This window comes from Colobus angolensis, unplaced genomic scaffold (assembly GCF_000951035.1).
Source record: "Colobus angolensis palliatus isolate OR3802 unplaced genomic scaffold, Cang.pa_1.0 Scaffold175, whole genome shotgun sequence".
Taxonomy (NCBI): domain Eukaryota; kingdom Metazoa; phylum Chordata; class Mammalia; order Primates; family Cercopithecidae; genus Colobus; species Colobus angolensis.
In genome coordinates this window covers 4,266,690-4,283,279 of record NW_012114877.1, presented here as the reverse complement: position 1 = coordinate 4,283,279, position 16,590 = coordinate 4,266,690, and the positions used below count along the sequence as shown (strand labels likewise).

At 46.0% G+C, this 16,590-nt stretch overlaps 1 protein-coding gene across 3 annotated transcripts in view; it reads left to right on the top strand.

The window, feature by feature from the left end:
- The window catches only part of JAZF1 (JAZF zinc finger 1), a 361,747-nt gene that overhangs the window by 340,172 nt on the left and 4,985 nt on the right, over positions 1-16,590 (top strand). For all 3 annotated transcript variants that reach the window (XM_011938599.1, XM_011938602.1, XM_011938601.1), the window contains exon 4: positions 10,452-10,621. In XM_011938599.1, coding sequence (XP_011793989.1) covers positions 10,452-10,621 — 170 coding nt within the window. The remainder of the gene's footprint in view (positions 1-10,451; positions 10,622-16,590) is intronic.

Here is a 16,590-nt window from a genome sequence, read left to right as displayed (position 1 = left end):
AAAAAAAAAAAAAAAAAAGAAACCTTGATAAAGAAAAAGGTCATGATGAGGCCCAGGGCTGCTCTTTGCTGTGGGAAGCCACTGGAGGGTTTAAGCAGGCAAGTGAAATAAAGTAATTTTTTAAAAAAAGATTAGTGGGAGTCAAGAGTTGAAGCTGTGTAATCTTGGGGCCTCCTTCCCCTCTGAACTCGATTGCCTCATTCACTAATTCAACAAACACATGTCCAGTGGCTCCTTGTGGCTCTGGCAGTGTCCTGGGGACTGTGAGGTAATCACAAATAATGACCAGAACTCCAAATACCAGAGATGAATCCAACACCGGTACGGCAATTCATTAGAAAGTGTAAAGTCCTACGGAACTATTACTTCTGGCTTGGAGAACCAGGAGCAGTTCCATAGTTCAGGAGGAAACAGGTTCCTCCTTAACTACAGAATGACGTTCCAGTAATGAGCTGAGGCCCAGGAACAAAGAGGTCAAGAATTTTCCAGGCATGGCCTGTGGTCCCATGAGCCATTAATGTGTCTTTCATTGTAATCACTCATTGCCAATTCATTTCGACTATTGTTGCTTTAGCTCCTATAAAGTGGGTCAGTACCAATTAAAGCTAATTTATAATGATAAATCTATAAGACAGAAAGGCAACTCTTTGCTAATGTATTTGCCAGAATTTGATACCCCAGGAAAGTTTTAATTTGCTGTCACCGCAGTTACCACTTTCACATGAATATTAATGATATGCATTATAAGAAAAATGTGGCATATTGGGTTTCTGGAAAAGGTTGACTTTTATCTGTATGTCACTATTTTATGTTTATGACTACAAAGAATGAGAACTCTGTAGGCAGTAAAACAGAGTTGGGCCATCTCCATAGAGTAAGGAGTCAGCAAAGGGAAGTGCGGGCAGAGGTTCGAGAGTGGGCAAGATTGGAAACCTTCTTGTGGCCAGTGAGAGAGCAAATGTGGCAGAAGCACCCGGCAAGGCCCCTGGATGGTGATGTGGGCTCAGTGTAGGCGGGCGGCCGGGAAGAGAGGGGGTTGTGTGTGTGTGTGTGTGTGTGTGTGTGTGTGCGCGTGCGCGCATGTGCATGCACGAGTTCCAGGCCACCTCAGTTTCTTCATGTGATTCATGAAACTGACACTGATTTTTACCTCCTTTTCCAACAACCCTCCCTGGCCATCCTGTGGTATTTAATTGTCTTAGATACCAAGGATCCTACCTTGGTTTTGGTCATTTCCCCAACTGACATGCTGAAATGAGCTCTTGACGCCCCTCTTGGCTGCTGTCCTGCCCATCCCAGGCTCCCACCACAGTGGTTATGAAACCATGGAGTATGAATATAGAAAACTCAACCCAAGAAAGATGAGTGGCAGCCAATTTTTGTATGTGATAGTGTCAGGTTAAATTACATTTTCTTTCAGAAACCCTAACATTAGTGAACATCATTTTAAAATTGATTAATCATATCTAAGACTACAGAGAGCCTTACAAAGACAGCTCTTGTCCTTTGCCTTTGGAAAACTGGACCACAGCCACCTGGATGGCAGGGTCCCATCACAGGCTGTCATGAGGCTTAGCCCGCTGCTCCCACCTGCTCACACACTGCGCACCACATGTGGTTTTGAGCAACTCCATGCATTGTGTTCATTTTCCTCTCTCTGCAGCCCATCTCCAGGACCTTGCTTTGTCTGTCGCGTCTCTGTTCTCCCCATCATACAGGGGATATTCAATTTAAAAATAAAGGAGCACAAATTTTGAAACCAAAGACCTGATGGGCCTGTTGCTAGCCAGGTGACCTGTGGCACATCCCTTACCCTCCCGCACCCTAGCTCTCCCCTCTGATCAGTTGGAGAGACAAAGGCTGGTGATGTGGAAAGCACCTCTCCTAGGGCCAGGTTCATAGGCGGCACCTCAAGCCTAAATGACAAAGACACTTCTCTGGTTAAATGCACGTGTAAAACAAAATTTGCCTATTCTTAGGCAGCTAGAATTTTTACCAAACTAAAAAATCAAGTAAGCACAGGTAGGTTTGGGTATAACGGCAAGTGCCAGAATTTAAGGAGCTAATGGCTTAGAGCAAAAGGAGGCCAAACAAAAAACAGGCATTTTGACTGCCATGACATATACACATTCGTACAATCTGCCTATTTGTTTGTTAAAAAATAATCGGGCCTCAAAACCGTGGAACTTTCACCGGAGCATCAGCAGAAACAACCATCCCAATAAAAGGGATTGCTGGGCTGACTCTCCACCCTACTGTCGCACTCACCCAGTGTCACAGCCAGTGGATCCTTTGTGTCCTTAAACCTTGTATCCTTTTGAAAGGTAGATCTCTGCAGGCATTCTGCTCTAATAGAGGATTGTTTCATCAGAATTACAAATCTGATCCAACTAATTTTTAAGTACAGAGGAAGATGAATTCAGTAAGGTTGCAGGATACATTATCAATATACAAAAATCAGTAGCATGTCCATACACAAATAACAGCTTAGCTGAAAAAGAAATCAACACAACAATCCCATTTATGATCGCATCAAAAAAGGAATAAATTTAATGAAGGAGGTGAAAGATTTGTACACTGGAAACTATAAAACATTGATGAAAGAAATTGGAGAAGACAAATAAATGAAAAATATCCCTTGCTCATGGATCAGAAGAATTAATGTTCTTAAAATGTCCATACTACCCAAGTTGCCATATGAAATAAGTGCAATCCCTATCCGAATCCTAATGGCATTCTTCACAGATACAGTAAAAACAATCCTAAAATTGATATGGAACCACAAAGACTCTAAATAACCAAAGTGATCCTAAGAATGAAAAAGTTGGAGGCATCACACTTCCTGCTTTAAAATTATATTACAGGCACATGGGCTCCATAGCTCAGTGGTTAGAGCACTAGTCTTGTAAAATTATATTACAGGCTGGGCACAGTGGCTCATGCCTGTAATCCCAGCACTTTGGGAGGCTGAGGCGGGCGGATCACCTGAAGTCAGGAGTTTGAGACCACTCTGGCCAACATAGCAAAACCCCGTCTCCACAAAAACTACAAAAATTAGCCGGGCGTGGTGGCTGGTGCCTGTAATCCCAGCTACTCAAGAGGCTGAGGCAGGAAACTCACTTGAACCTGGGAAGCAGAGGTTGCAGTGAGCCAAGATTGCACCACTGCATTCTAGCCTGGGCAATAGCGCAAGACCCCATCTCAAAATAAAAATTATATTTCAAAGCAAAGGTGATTATCAAAACAGTATGGTACTGGGATGAAATCAACCACATAGACCAGTGGGAACAGAAGAGAGAGCCCACATGTATTCAACTACTGTTTGACAAGGGCACAAAGGGAACACAATGGGGAAAGGATAATCTCTGCAGTAAATGGTGCTAGGAAAACTGGGTTTCACATACACTTGAATGAAATTGGTCCCTTATCTTACACCATACACACAAATCAACTCCAGATGGATATAAGACCTGAAGCTGTAAAACTCTTAGAAAACAGGAGAACGTGGGGAAAAAGCAACTTGACATGAGCCTTGTCAATGAATTTTTTGGATATCACACCGGAAGTTCAGTCTACAAAAACAAAAATAAATGAGACTGCATAGCTGGGCACAGGGTCTCATGCCTGCAATCTCAGCACTTTGGGACGCTGAGGCGAGTGGATCACCTGAGGTCAGGAGTTCGAGACCAGCCTGACCAACATGGAGAAACCCCGTCTCTGCTAAAAAAAAAAAAAAGAAAACACACACAATTAGCCGAGTGTGGTGGTGTATGCCTGTAATCCCAGCTATTTGGGAGGCTGAGGCAGGAAAATCACTCGAACCCAGGAGGTGGAGGTTGCAGTAAGCCAAGATCATTCCATAGCACTGCAGCCTGGGCAACAAGAGTGAAACTCTGTCTCAAAAAAATAAAAATAAAAAATAAATGAGACTACAAACTAAAAAGCTGCACAACAAAGGAAACTATCAACACAATGAAATAGCAGCCTATGGATTGGGGAAAATATTTGCAAACCATATATATCTGATACGGGGTTAACAGCCCAATTTACAAAGTACTCATACAACTCAATAGCAGAAAAACAAATAACTTGATTTTAAAAATGGGCAAAGGACCTGGACAGACATTTTTCCAAAGAAGACATAAAAATGGCCAACAGAATATGAAAAGGTGCTCATCACTAAGCATCAGAGAAATGCAAATCAAAACCACCATGAGCTATCACTTAAAAGACCACACCCATTCAGACACCTCTGATCAAAAAGACAAGTAATAACAAGTGTTAGCAAAACAGAGCTGCCATATGACCCAGCAATCCCTCTTCTGGATATATACCCAGAGAAAATGAGATCATCACCTCAGGAAGATGTCTGTACTCTCATGTTCTCCCAGCATTACTCAGTGTAGACAAGAATTGGAAACAGCCAACGTGTCCATCAGTGGATGAATGCACCAAGAATGTGTGTGTGTGTGTGTGTGTGACACACACACACACACAGGAATACTATTCAGCCTTACAAAAAGGAGATCCTGCTATTTGCCACAACATGGATGAGCCTGAAGGACATTATGCTAAGTGAAATAAGGCAGACACAGAAAGAAAACTAGTGCATGATCTCACTTATATGCGGGAAAAGTCAAATATGCAGAGATAGGGAACAAAACAGTGGTTATGGGGTAGAGGGAGGAAATGGGGAGATGTAGCTTAGAAGTTACAAAGTAGTAGGTATGTAGGATGAACGAAGCTAGAGAGCTTTGTGGTAGTGGTGAGAAAGCGTTCCTCTGGACCCCCAAACAGGAATGTATCGGGAGAGGTGGTTGGCACATAACAGGTTTTTTCTTAGCACCTTGTCCCTTTCCCTTGAAGCATCCTGGGATTTAGAGCTAGAAAGGGTGGGGTGGAGGAGAGAGGAAATGTGAATGGGTGCAGGCCATAGCGTGATCTTTTCCTGCTTAGAATCCTGCATCATGAGGTAGACCTGGAGAAGGGAAGCCCCCTGAATGGGCTACAGACCACTGTGTGACTGTGGGCCAGTCACTTAACATTTCTTTAAATTTCTTTTTCTATATTTTTTTTCACCCAGGCTGGAGTGCAATGGCACCATCTTGGCTCACTGCAACCTCTGCCTCCCGGGTTCAAGCGATTCTCCTGCCTCAGTCTCCCGAGTAGCTGGGATTACAGGCACTCATCCACGCTCAGCTAATTTTTATATTTTTTAGTAGAGATGGGGTTTCACCATGTTGGCCAGGCTGGTCTCGAACTCCTGACCTCGTGACCCACCCACCTCGGCCTCCCAAAGTACGGGGATTACAGGCGTGAGCCACTGCGCCTGGCCTGAATTTCTTAATTTTAATTTTTGTGAGTACATAGTAGGTGTATATATTTATGGAGCACATGAGATATTTTGATACAGGTCTGCAGTGTGTAATCACATCATGTAAAATGGGGTCTTCAGCCCCTCAAGCATTTGTCTTTTGTGTTACAAACAATCCAATTATACTCTTTTAGTTATTTTAACATACACAATTTGTTATTGACTAAAGTCACCCTGTTGTGCTAACAGATACTAGGTCTTACTCTATTTATTTTGTACCCACTAACCCTCCCCACTGCCACCCCCAGTCACTAACTTCTTTCTTTTTTTTTTTTTTTTTTGAGACAGAGTCTCTCTCTGTCACCCAGGCTGGAGTGCAGTGGCATGATCTTGGCTTATTGCAAGTTCTGCCTCCCGGGTTCACACCATTCTCCTGCCTCAGCCTCCCGAGTAGGTGGGACTACAGGCACCCACCACACCCCAGCTGATTTTTTTGTACTTTTAGTAGAGATGGGGTTTTACCATGTTAGCCAGGATGGTCTCGATTTCCTGACCTCATGATCCACCCGCCTTGGCCTCCCAAAGTGCTGGGATTACAAGTGTGAGCCACCGTGCCCAGCCCCAGTCACTAACTTCTGAGACACCAAGATGAGTGTGGGATTCAGTGGTGTGCAAGTTCCTCCCAGTTGCAACATTCTGACACCACAGTCCAGGGTTCCCCAGCAAAGCTTGCTAAGAGGGTGGCCTTGAGGACACCTGCCAGCCTGTCCCCAGATGCCCACTCTGGGCCCCAAAGGGGTAGATTCTTTCTGTGCCTCTCACACTCCAAAGATCTTTCCTGCCCCAACTGCTTATAACTATACATACACATGGTTGTTTTTGCCCTCTTTTAAGGAAATACTTTATATATATTTTGTTGTTGTTGTTTCGAAAATTGTGTGGAAATTAACATTTGTTGTCTTGGGATGGTGTGAGGCACAAAACAAGAACATCATTTCATTTCCTCATGATCTTCTGTCTCCTGGCGGGACACCCCGTACTTCTCCTTTGGCTTATGGGGGAGCGTTTAGACAGGACCTAATGATCACCAACTCTACTCATGACAGGTGTTGGGTAAAAGTTTGCCATGTGAATAAATGAATGTATTCATCCTTAAGGTCCCCTCATTTTCCCCTAGAGTAGCCCAGAGCCTCATTTCAACCTGATAGCCTCAGTGCAGACTGTGATGTGCCCCGTTGAAGCCCCAGCTGGCATGCAGGGCAGTGGGCTCAAAGTGAGGGGCGAGAAGGGCGTATTAAATCTTTATACTTACTTAGAAATAATTTATTAAAACTATTCCTGTATTAAGATACTTATACTTATTTTATCCCTACCCTTTTTGCTTCTTTACAGATGTGGTTTCTGCAATAATATATTAATACATATATGACATTTATAATAAAAATATTCATACACATTCATACTCAGGGCGGTGCTCACGATTTTTTATTAATTGAAGCACAGGAGTAAAAACTTGGGAGGGTGTTGCTAGGAGAAGCCGCTTTGCCACCTCCTGCTTTCCAGGAATGGAGAAGGAGTTCCTTAGCAAAGGTGTGGAGACTGCTAGGGATTTGTTCATTCTGCAGTGAGTGTTGAGATAGCAGCTGAAGCAGCAATTGAAGATGAATGAATGAGCTTGGGATTTATTTTCCTCTTGTGGGAAGACATGAGGAAATGGATAAAGCAGAGGACAAAGGCTGGCCCAGCAGCTCTGGTGACTTTAGTTTTAGGGTATTTCTTTCTAGAGTTCTAAAATGTTTGAAAGGAGACTAACAGCAGTTGTGTTTTGGCCTCAAAAGTTTTCTGCAGGACATCCCACGCCCTGCCAGGGACACGAATCGGTGCCAGCATCTGAGCGCTTGTGACTCGGGTCCCACAGCCCCTACGCTGCCCGCCCCAGGCCCTCTGGCTGCCGCCTGGTGCTGTGGACACCTGGTTAATAAAAGGGGAGCATTTGGGGTACAATAAGAAAAGCTGTAGTAGAACCCCAGCATGTTCCTCAGGTTTAAAAAGGGGACTGTTCTCAAGAGAGCAAGGGAACAGTAGATGAGATAAACAGCTCACATAGCATTTTATTTTCTTGCCATATACTACTTTAATGCCTACCATGGGCCAGGCATTGTCCGGAGTCCTAAACACAGGAACTCAGTTATTCTTCACAATAGCCTTAGTGCGTGCAGGCATTCACCATTTTACAGTTGAGCAGTTTGAAGCTCAGGGAGGTAGCGTCACTTGCCTTGGCTCACCATGCTCTGAGCCCCAGCTGCGCTCCCTCCCGGCCTCTGCAGACTCATGGAGGTGGCGGCTGTAGTGTGCTTTGCTCCTTCTTTGAGCTTAAAGCAGATGGGGCCCGTCTGGTCCTGGAGTCTCTCTTGTGTTTTTTCCAGTAGGGATTCCCAACCCTTTTGGAATTATCTTGTTTGGTTTCACAAAAGGCCCTTCTAAAGATAATCTTATTTTATATGGAATATGTCTATGTAATGTGATTACAAAGATGGCATTGCTTACACTGCCTTGCTTGTTTTCAGCTCATACTCTGTGGAAGTCCTCCTATCCCAGGTATTCTGTACACACTCATTCTGATCCTTAAATTCAACCTGCAAGGAACAGACTTGTGTCCATTTCATGAAAGAGAAAATAAAAGCCAAGCGGCTTGTCCTTCAGCTAATGAAAGCAAAGGCATGAGCCCAGGTCTGTGCTGATGTTCTCTGTTAGAGGATAAAATTAAGTATAAACAAAAGTCCATCTTGTTGCAACTGAGGGAGATGACTAGTTTCACCCAAGGATTTGATTGTAGCTGCTGAGTGGTGTGTGTCTCACCTTGCCTGGGACAGTCCCAGCTTACACCTGTCGGCCCACACGACCTTTCCCTCTCAGAAGTGTTCCAGCTTGCAGCGTGAGCTGCGTGGCCCCTGCCTGCGCTGCCTGGGGCTGGATACCACGCGCCTTCCCTGGAGACGGAGACGGTGTAGGCAGCTTCAGCCCCTCGGCCTGATCGCTTTTGATCCAGTGGAGTTTTGAAGTTTTGTCTTCTGTTGGGCTTCATTAAGCTCCCAGTTGGTCTGAGGTGCCCCAACCTCCCCCATTCTAAATGTTTCGTGGTTCTTGGTATCGAGGTTAACAAATTAGCCCAATTAGATGGATTAATTAGTCATTCTAACTTTCTGAAGTCCCGCTGGAGGAGCTTTGCGAAATAGCATTTATAGTTTTCTAACAAGCAAGTTAAAGGACGCCAGCATGTGGCATTTGTTTAAGAGTAAAATGTCTTAAACAATGCCCTACTTAAAAACAGATTTCAAGATTTGCTCCAGGGCAGACCCTGAGCAGCGTGGCAGAGCGGTACCCCTGTGTCGCCTGGTACAAGCGTTTCCAAACCGGCTCTCTTGATTTAGGGAGCTATGGCCAAGTACAGCGGAATTTACTGAAACCCACATTTAACTCCAAAGCTTCATGTTTGCCAAATTGTTTTTTCTGCACCACCCAAGAATTTCTAACAGACTTCAAAACAGACTGCTTTGAATTCCATCTCAGTATTAAATGGTGAAGAGCCAGCAACTCAAAGGGGATTAAAAAGGAACCCCTCAGAAGAGCTTGGCACTGGGGGCTGGGAAGCAATGGGGGAAAATCACACTGTCCCTTAATGGCTAATTCAGAATGCATAAGCGTTTTAACCTCACTGGGGCTCAGTTGCTCGTGTGTATAAAAGTGACAGTAATCCCCACCTCACAGGGTTACTGGAGGATTAAATGAGATAATGCATATAATGTGCCTGAAACATAATAGGCACTCAATAAACTTCAGGTCCCTTTCTTCCTTCCTGGCTCCTTTCAACTTTTAGCCTCAGATGCTGGCGTCCCTGTTCCTGGCTCAACTGGCTCTTCAAACAATCTTATTAATGCCTATTAAAATGAAACCCAATAAAAGTGCCAATATTTGGTGTTGAAATAATTGATGTAGCAGAGTAAGCCCCTGAAGCACCCAGGCAGGCCCCTGGTACAATTTAGCCTCACACCTGGGGGATGAATTTCACAACTGTAATTGCTACCATATAATTCTTATTAATGTTGTGCTATAATTCCTATTTATTCCACGGGGCTTGTAAATGCATTAGGACTTGTCAACATATTATTTTACACTGTTTATGATCTGTAGAATTACGTCCTTCAGGGTTGTATTGTGCAAAAGCTCCAAATAAATGGCTTTGGGCCTCATTAAAAAAGAGCGAAGCGAGGCTGCCTGTTGAAGTGGTTCTCCATCCCTGCCGTCTTGCACAGAAGTCAGTAGAGTCTATTTCAATTCGATTCTTAGCAGAGCTCTTCACCCTTAGGAATATAAGAGAATCCCTGCTTCCTGTCTGAGCTGCGTGACTGCGATGGGCCAGCCCTAGCAGGCAGCATCGCATGAGCTGAAGGGCAGATGCAGTGCCTGGGACTGCGTGTGTCGAGGATCGCTTCGTCTTCCAGGACGAGTCGCTGCTGGCGATTTACCCTCAGAGCTCCTGGCCTTCTGTGCTTCTTGCTCCCTAGCGTGAGGGTAACCCTCTTTTAGTTCCAAATTTCCCAGCTCAAATCTATAAAGAAAAACACCTGAAATTCATTCCTACTGGAAATGCCTAAGAAGTCCAAAGCGTAACCCCCGACCCTGGAGATTTTTGCGTTTACTAGGCCAGTAAAGCATAAAGCGAAGGGGACAGGGTTCTTCTGCTCCTTTGGGATTGTCAGGCACTAGTGTGGGGGAGTATGAGGAGCCTGTCATCGTTGCTTATTTTTGGGTTTGGCCCCAGAGCGAGTCTTCCCTGTGCCTTCGCAGCCACAGGCTGGGCTGCCGTAGAACCGAGTTAATGTTCTTGCTCCGCCAACTCCTAGCCGTGAATTGCTGGGAAGCCCTTGCCCTGGTCTCTTAGGTGGGAACGCAGGGCTCTTGCTCTCAGGGTTGTAAGGGAATAGCCGTGTTTTCAGTCCCTTGGTGCCACGAGTGCCCTCTCCCTGGGCGTCAGCGCTGCGCTGCCACTGCCATGTCTCCTGTCCGGGGAGTGGCCAGGTGAACCTGTGGGGAGATGAGCGCTCCTGACAGTCCTTGCCCTTCTCTTGTCCTGCAGGCAGCGAGTATGACGAGGAGGAGGTGGACTATGAGGAGTCGGACAGTGATGAGTCCTGGACCACAGAGAGTGCCATCAGCTCCGAAGCCATCCTCAGCTCCATGTGCATGAATGGAGGGGAAGAGAAGCCTTTTGCCTGCCCAGTTCCTGGATGCAAAAAGAGATACAAGGTAACAGAGGTGCTGCGTGCTTGGCATAACCACATGGAAACAGGGCAAGCTTCATGGAAGGTAGCAGCCCTTTCTTGATTTTAAAGCGAGTGTATGGGCTGGGGGGAGACACTCCCCTCTCCTGCATTAGAGTGCGTGGGCCTCACCCCTGCGTGCACACAGGTGCCCTCAGGGCAGTGCTCACCCACCACCGGGGCTTTCCCCTCTGCTCACCTACTTGGGATCCTGGCGGTCAAGAGAGATCTTTTGTAGGAGGATCATGTCTTTGATAGTCTTCAAATTCATGTCATATTGGGGGACCCATCAGAACAGAATATCAAATATGTCAACCTATTTATTTGCCAAGCACCTTCCCCAATGGATGGCCCTGCAGGTGGCTCACGGGAGACCACTTTGAAGTTGTAAAAGCCCCAGACGGCTCCCAGAGCCATTTGGTGAGTGTGGTAGGGTACTTAGCCTCCAGCTGAGGAAGTTCTTGCTTCCTTCCACCCACTGGCATGAAAGGGGATCAGGAGAAAAAAGGTCTTTGATATTTTTCTCACCAAACCACCCACTTCAGCTGCCTGTCTGCTGACCCAGGTCTCTGAGGCCTGACTGGGTGTCATGGGCAGCTGGGGGTGCTAAATTTTCTAATAAGGAACAGGGACAAAATGAGAAACACCACAACGGTCAAGTATGGGTCTAGAGGGCATTTTAAAAAACAAAATTGCAAACTTCCCCATGAGGCGTTAGCCGCTGTTTCACATCCACCTGTGAGCTAGGAGTAGAAAAATCAGAAACATACCTGGCATGCGCGATGGTACGCTGATTCACTCATAGTGGATCGACTTTTTTTTTAAGCTTAAAAGAAAAGATAGCATAAGCACTTACGTTGCCCCTTCTTAAATAGGTCTCTCTGAACACTCATCTATTTCAGTACTTTTCATAGCAGGTGTCGATGTAAAAGCATGGCACACAAATGTACCACAAAGTTAGCATTTCTAGGTTTCACCTACTCTATGTACTGTTACAGTTCCATCATGCAAAGTCCAGATGCTCATTGTTTAAGCTGAAATGAACTCCCCAGGATGCAGATGTGAGAAGCCTCTGAGGGCTGGCAGAGGAGCGCTGCATTTGGGTCAGAACAGGCCTCAGGACGCATCTGTACATTCTGTGTCAGAGGCATGGAGTTGGGAGAGGAGGGAAGGGCCGCTCAGGGGTTACCTTGGGATACAAAACATCCACAGGATTATTGGACAAACCCATTTTTCCAGAGGGCAGCGCTTCGTTGCAGAAAGAGACTTTTTCCTTCTTTCTTGATCTCTACAGAGAAGGCTGTGACTGGCCCCTGGGGCCGGTTCCCACTGCATCTCACCGCAGCTGTTCCTCCCCACCACTGCCGTCCTGCTGCCTGCTCTCCAGGGCCGAGCACCGGGCCAGGGGTGTCTTCCACATCGGCCATGTTAAAAGCGGGAGCCAAGTAATGACCTGTACTCAGGCTGACCCGCCAAAACACAAAGGAAATACAAGCTACGCCCTGAGTTCTGGGCAGCGGGTGCAGGGCAGGCATCCCCTCTCTCTCACCTCTAGCTCCATCCCCTTTCCTTATCCGCATCCTTTCCTTCTTGTCATTTCTGACTTTCTTTTACTTTTCCTTTGCTTGGGTTTCTGGCCGTTCCCCTTCTGTTGTCTGTGTCTGGGTTGGTGGGGCTTTTCTGAGTGTTCTCTCTCCACCACTGAGAATTCAATGAGCCTTGGGCTGAAAGAGCTGCCGACTCCAGCCCCATTGACTGGCAGGTGACATGGGCAGCAATTGGTGGTCCTGATCCCGCGAGGGAAGCGTGAGTTTCCTTTTCTGGGCCAGAATGCAGGTCATGATACGCAGGGCCATAGCAGGCTTGTGACCTCACCTCTGACCAGGCACTGGAGATGAGCCACTCCTACATCCCAAGCTGGCGGCTGACTCTTTCTGCCCCGAAGTTGCTGGCTGGAAGGTAGGGCTGTGCTCCAATGGGATTAGTATTTCATCTTATTCACTGCATCATTGCTGGCTTGGGTACTGGAGAGAAGAGGGTGGGATGAGCTGGGTACTGTGGACTCGGGCAGAATCCAGAAGTGCTGCCACCTCATTTGTTCCCAAGGCAAGTCAGACTTTTCTTACTCCCTGCTTGCTGCTGGCAGCAGTCTCTGCCAGCCAAGTCTCCTGGACACTGACTCAGGATCAGCAGTCCTCACCATTTCATTGGCATTTACAGAGCAGACAGAAGATGAGGTGCTGAACTCTCAGACCTCATGCCGAGCAGGGAATGGGAGAAGGACCCCACAGTAAAGCCACGTCTCCACATTTCCTTCCCATGTTAACTCCTTAGCCTAGGATGCTCCCTGCCCTCTGTAGAAGAAAAAAACAATGTTTCCCTCAATCATCATAAGTTCTAGTTGCAACATCTTCTCTGTAACAAAAGAGAGATTAACAAGAGAAAAACAGCTTATCAACACGTGTATTTCATATGCACATAGGAGACAAGACACCCAGGGAATGGGCGGTTCTCACAGCTTATACAGCGTCTTCAACAAAGAACAGTTAAGTACATTTTTAGAGAAGTAACAAAGGAAAAGGGCTTTGAGTCTCTGGGAGCAGCAACTTGTGGAAGGAAAAAAGAAAAACAAAAGGCAGACAAAAGTCCTGTTAGTGTATTAGCTTGTTACTGTAGATTCCTCCAGTACCATCTCCAGGCCAATAAGAGTCTAAAGTCCTCTTCATTGGTTAACCTTTCATCTCCCTGGAAGAAGTGGGAGTGGGCTTTCCTTTGTCTTTGTAAATTTGTGTCCTGTTTTTAGGCACACAGAGGGAGAGCAGGGACTCCTTCCTGCATCTGCTGCTGAACTGCCTTCGGCTAAACAGTCCTTAGGGCAAAGAGGCATATTCCGGTCCCCCGTCCCTTCCTCTCTCCCTCAGTATCTCTCATTTTAATTCCTCTCTTTTCTCCAGCGCAGCCCCAGCGCCACCACCTCTGGGAGCCCTCACCAACCTCCCAGACCGACTCCCCTCTCCGCCTCTCGTAGGTCAAGTTCTCATCCTCCCCACATGCTCTTTCTACATTGAGGCACCATCTCCCTTACTGCTCCCAAAACCCTCAGAGCTCCCTGTCCCTCCTCAGCACCCAGCACAGGTCTCAGATGTGACAGATGCTCTGAGGGCAAAGGAATCAAGGCGTACCCCATGGGAACAGGGAAATGTGGGCTCCCCACTGAGCCCCGGAGCCCCAAAGCCATGGGGGGATTATTTCCTTTGTATCCTTCCCAGAGGCGTTCCAGGCCACAACCACGGAGCCCACCACCCTTGCCCTGCTCACGCTTGCCTGAATTCAGGGAACAGAGACGACTTCCCTTCCTTATAATGCAGACAGGTTTAAAAGATGGGTTGAAGTGCTTTGAGGTTTTTTCCCTTTGATAATTTTTATGTTAGAATGGTGAAGATTAAAGGCATTTTAAAGTTTTTTGGTTTTGTTTTTTAAGAAATGTAAAACAGAACAATACCCCGCCCCCCAAAGTTCCTCTGGAGTCCTCAGCACGGTGACAGTTTCATCAACAGAGACAGACCCAGATAGTGTCCCGTTTTCAAACACTGAGAAACACTTAATGATGAGGGAGCGCTCACAAAGTAACATTAAGTGGAAAAAAGGTATTGAGAGAGAGATTATTAACTCAATTATGTAACTCAAGATATAATTAACTCAAATATTAACAGTGATAGTGTCTGTTCTTTTTTTATGGTCTTCTGTGTTTTCTGAATGTCTGCAATTGTCGAACTGAACATATTACTTAAATGACTGAGGGAAAAGACAATTCTTTTTTTCCTAAAGACCCCACCCAACTTGCTAGACACCCTGTGTGCTGGTGTGCAGTGGCCAGTAGGGAACTGCGTGCACCTCAGCCCTCCTGCTTTCTGCGGCTGTTGGGGTGTCCACATTGCTGCAAGTGGTTTCACTTTTAACCCCCACATTACCACTACTACCATCCCCAATTTGTTTTCTTACTCTTCTTCCTCATCAAATCCCCAAGCAACTTCATCTTCTCCATTGTGTACAACATCCAGGCCCCTGGGAAACTGACCATTGGGCTTATCTAGGTCAAGTGTCATGTTGCACACATGAAGGCCTGAGTACTGACAACAAAGATCTCATACAGGTAAGGACAGGATGGCCCAGCTTGGCATCTGGACTTTAGGCTTCATGATTTGATTTGGAGTAGACTTTTTAGAAAAGCCTCTAAATCGCCTACTATTGACTGGCCTAATTCCATCAGAGCGGACAAGTAGTTCCTAATGGTAGAACCCCCCACCTAAGTCCTCCTTTCTACCTCCTACCTTCCCACTTTCTTCCCTTACTAGCTTGATGTCAGAGCATCATTGTAACTCACAGTTTTCTCCAGACTATTATCCCAATCCTTCTTTCCAACTGGTAAGATTTTTCAAAGACCACCAGCTGGTTGTTGTAATTAACGAGTACCTAGCACGTTAGGAGACTACATGAGGAAATATGGACTATGGAATCGGACATCCCTGGGTTCCTATTCCAGTTCTGTAATTTACAAGCCATGTGATCTTGGCCAAGTCACTCACCTCTAGGAGTCAGTTCTTTCATCCAGAACATGAGTATTAAATAAGGCAGTTGACATCAGGTACCCAGTATGATAAGCTCTTAATAAATGTTAGCAACCTTCCTTGCCCTTTTAAGCTTGATTCCATTTTTTTCAAAGACCAAAGAATTTCAGCAGTTTCAGCATTTCAGGTTTCCGGCCATTATTTATTTTTTTTTTTACTTATATTTTTGAAAGATCAAATTTGTTTCAGGGCTGATACAATAAACTTTGGTGGATCTTTTCAGAGCTCCTCTGGTCTTGTAAAGAGGATGTTCCTGCGGCCTCTAACTGAATGGCTGGATGGAGGAAATGTCTTAACATGAGTCTTACTTGACCTTGTACTAACATTTGTGATAAGGGCAACCCACTGACACTTGTCAATTTTTTTTTTTTTTTTTTTTTTTTTTGAGACAGAGTCTCGCTCTGTCACCCAGGCTGGAGTGCAGTGGCCGGATCTCAGCTCACTGCAAGCTCCGCCTCCCGGGTTTACGCCATTCTCCTGCCTCAGCCTCCCGAGTAGCTGGGACTACAGGCGCCTGCCACCTCGCCCGGCTAGTTTTTTGTATTGTATTTTTTTAGTAGAGACGGGGTTTCACCGTGTTAGCCAGGATGGTCTCGATCTCCTGACCTCGTGATCTGCCCGTCTCGGCCTCCCAAAGTGCTGGGATTACAGGCTTGAGCCACCGCGCCTGGCCGTCAACATTTTTAATCCCAGCAGCAAAGACAAAGGAGTGATGGCACAGCAGGTTCTTTGACCAACCCTGGAAATACCTTATGTTTCTAAATGTGCTTCCTGATTCTTCTGTAAAGCTGATGTGTGTGTAGTGTTGGCTGTTTTCCTCACAGTCTCATGCCAGACACACAACATAATGTTTACATTCAAGCTGGGAACGGGCCACAGCGCCTGCTGGAATCCCCTCAGCCCTGGCTTGTCCTTCTCTTGATGAACGACAGATCTGACTTCACGTTGGACTGGCTTCTCTGGTTTTAGCAATTTCTGGTCTTAAATCTTTTTTTTTAGCCTAATTAGTTATAAAAGCCTCAGCCCTCGATGGAATGGCTAAGCCCTGACATCGTTAAGAGTTGCTCTGCCTTTTTGTTTCTTGGTTAATGCTTTTCTGTGTTTGGTTTCCTCTATTTTCTGACAAGGTTTGAATGGTTCTGGGGCACAGAGGTAGCTGGATTACTAATGATCTGTCCTGCAACAAGTTCCCCATGAAAACAAGGACATGAAATGTTTTAGTAGCCCTTCATCCACGGAAAAGGACCCTGCTAGGTGCTCAGTATTTGTTGAGCTATAAATGGGATATTACTAAGCAGGCAGGTGCGCATTTCTAGCATTTGTAACC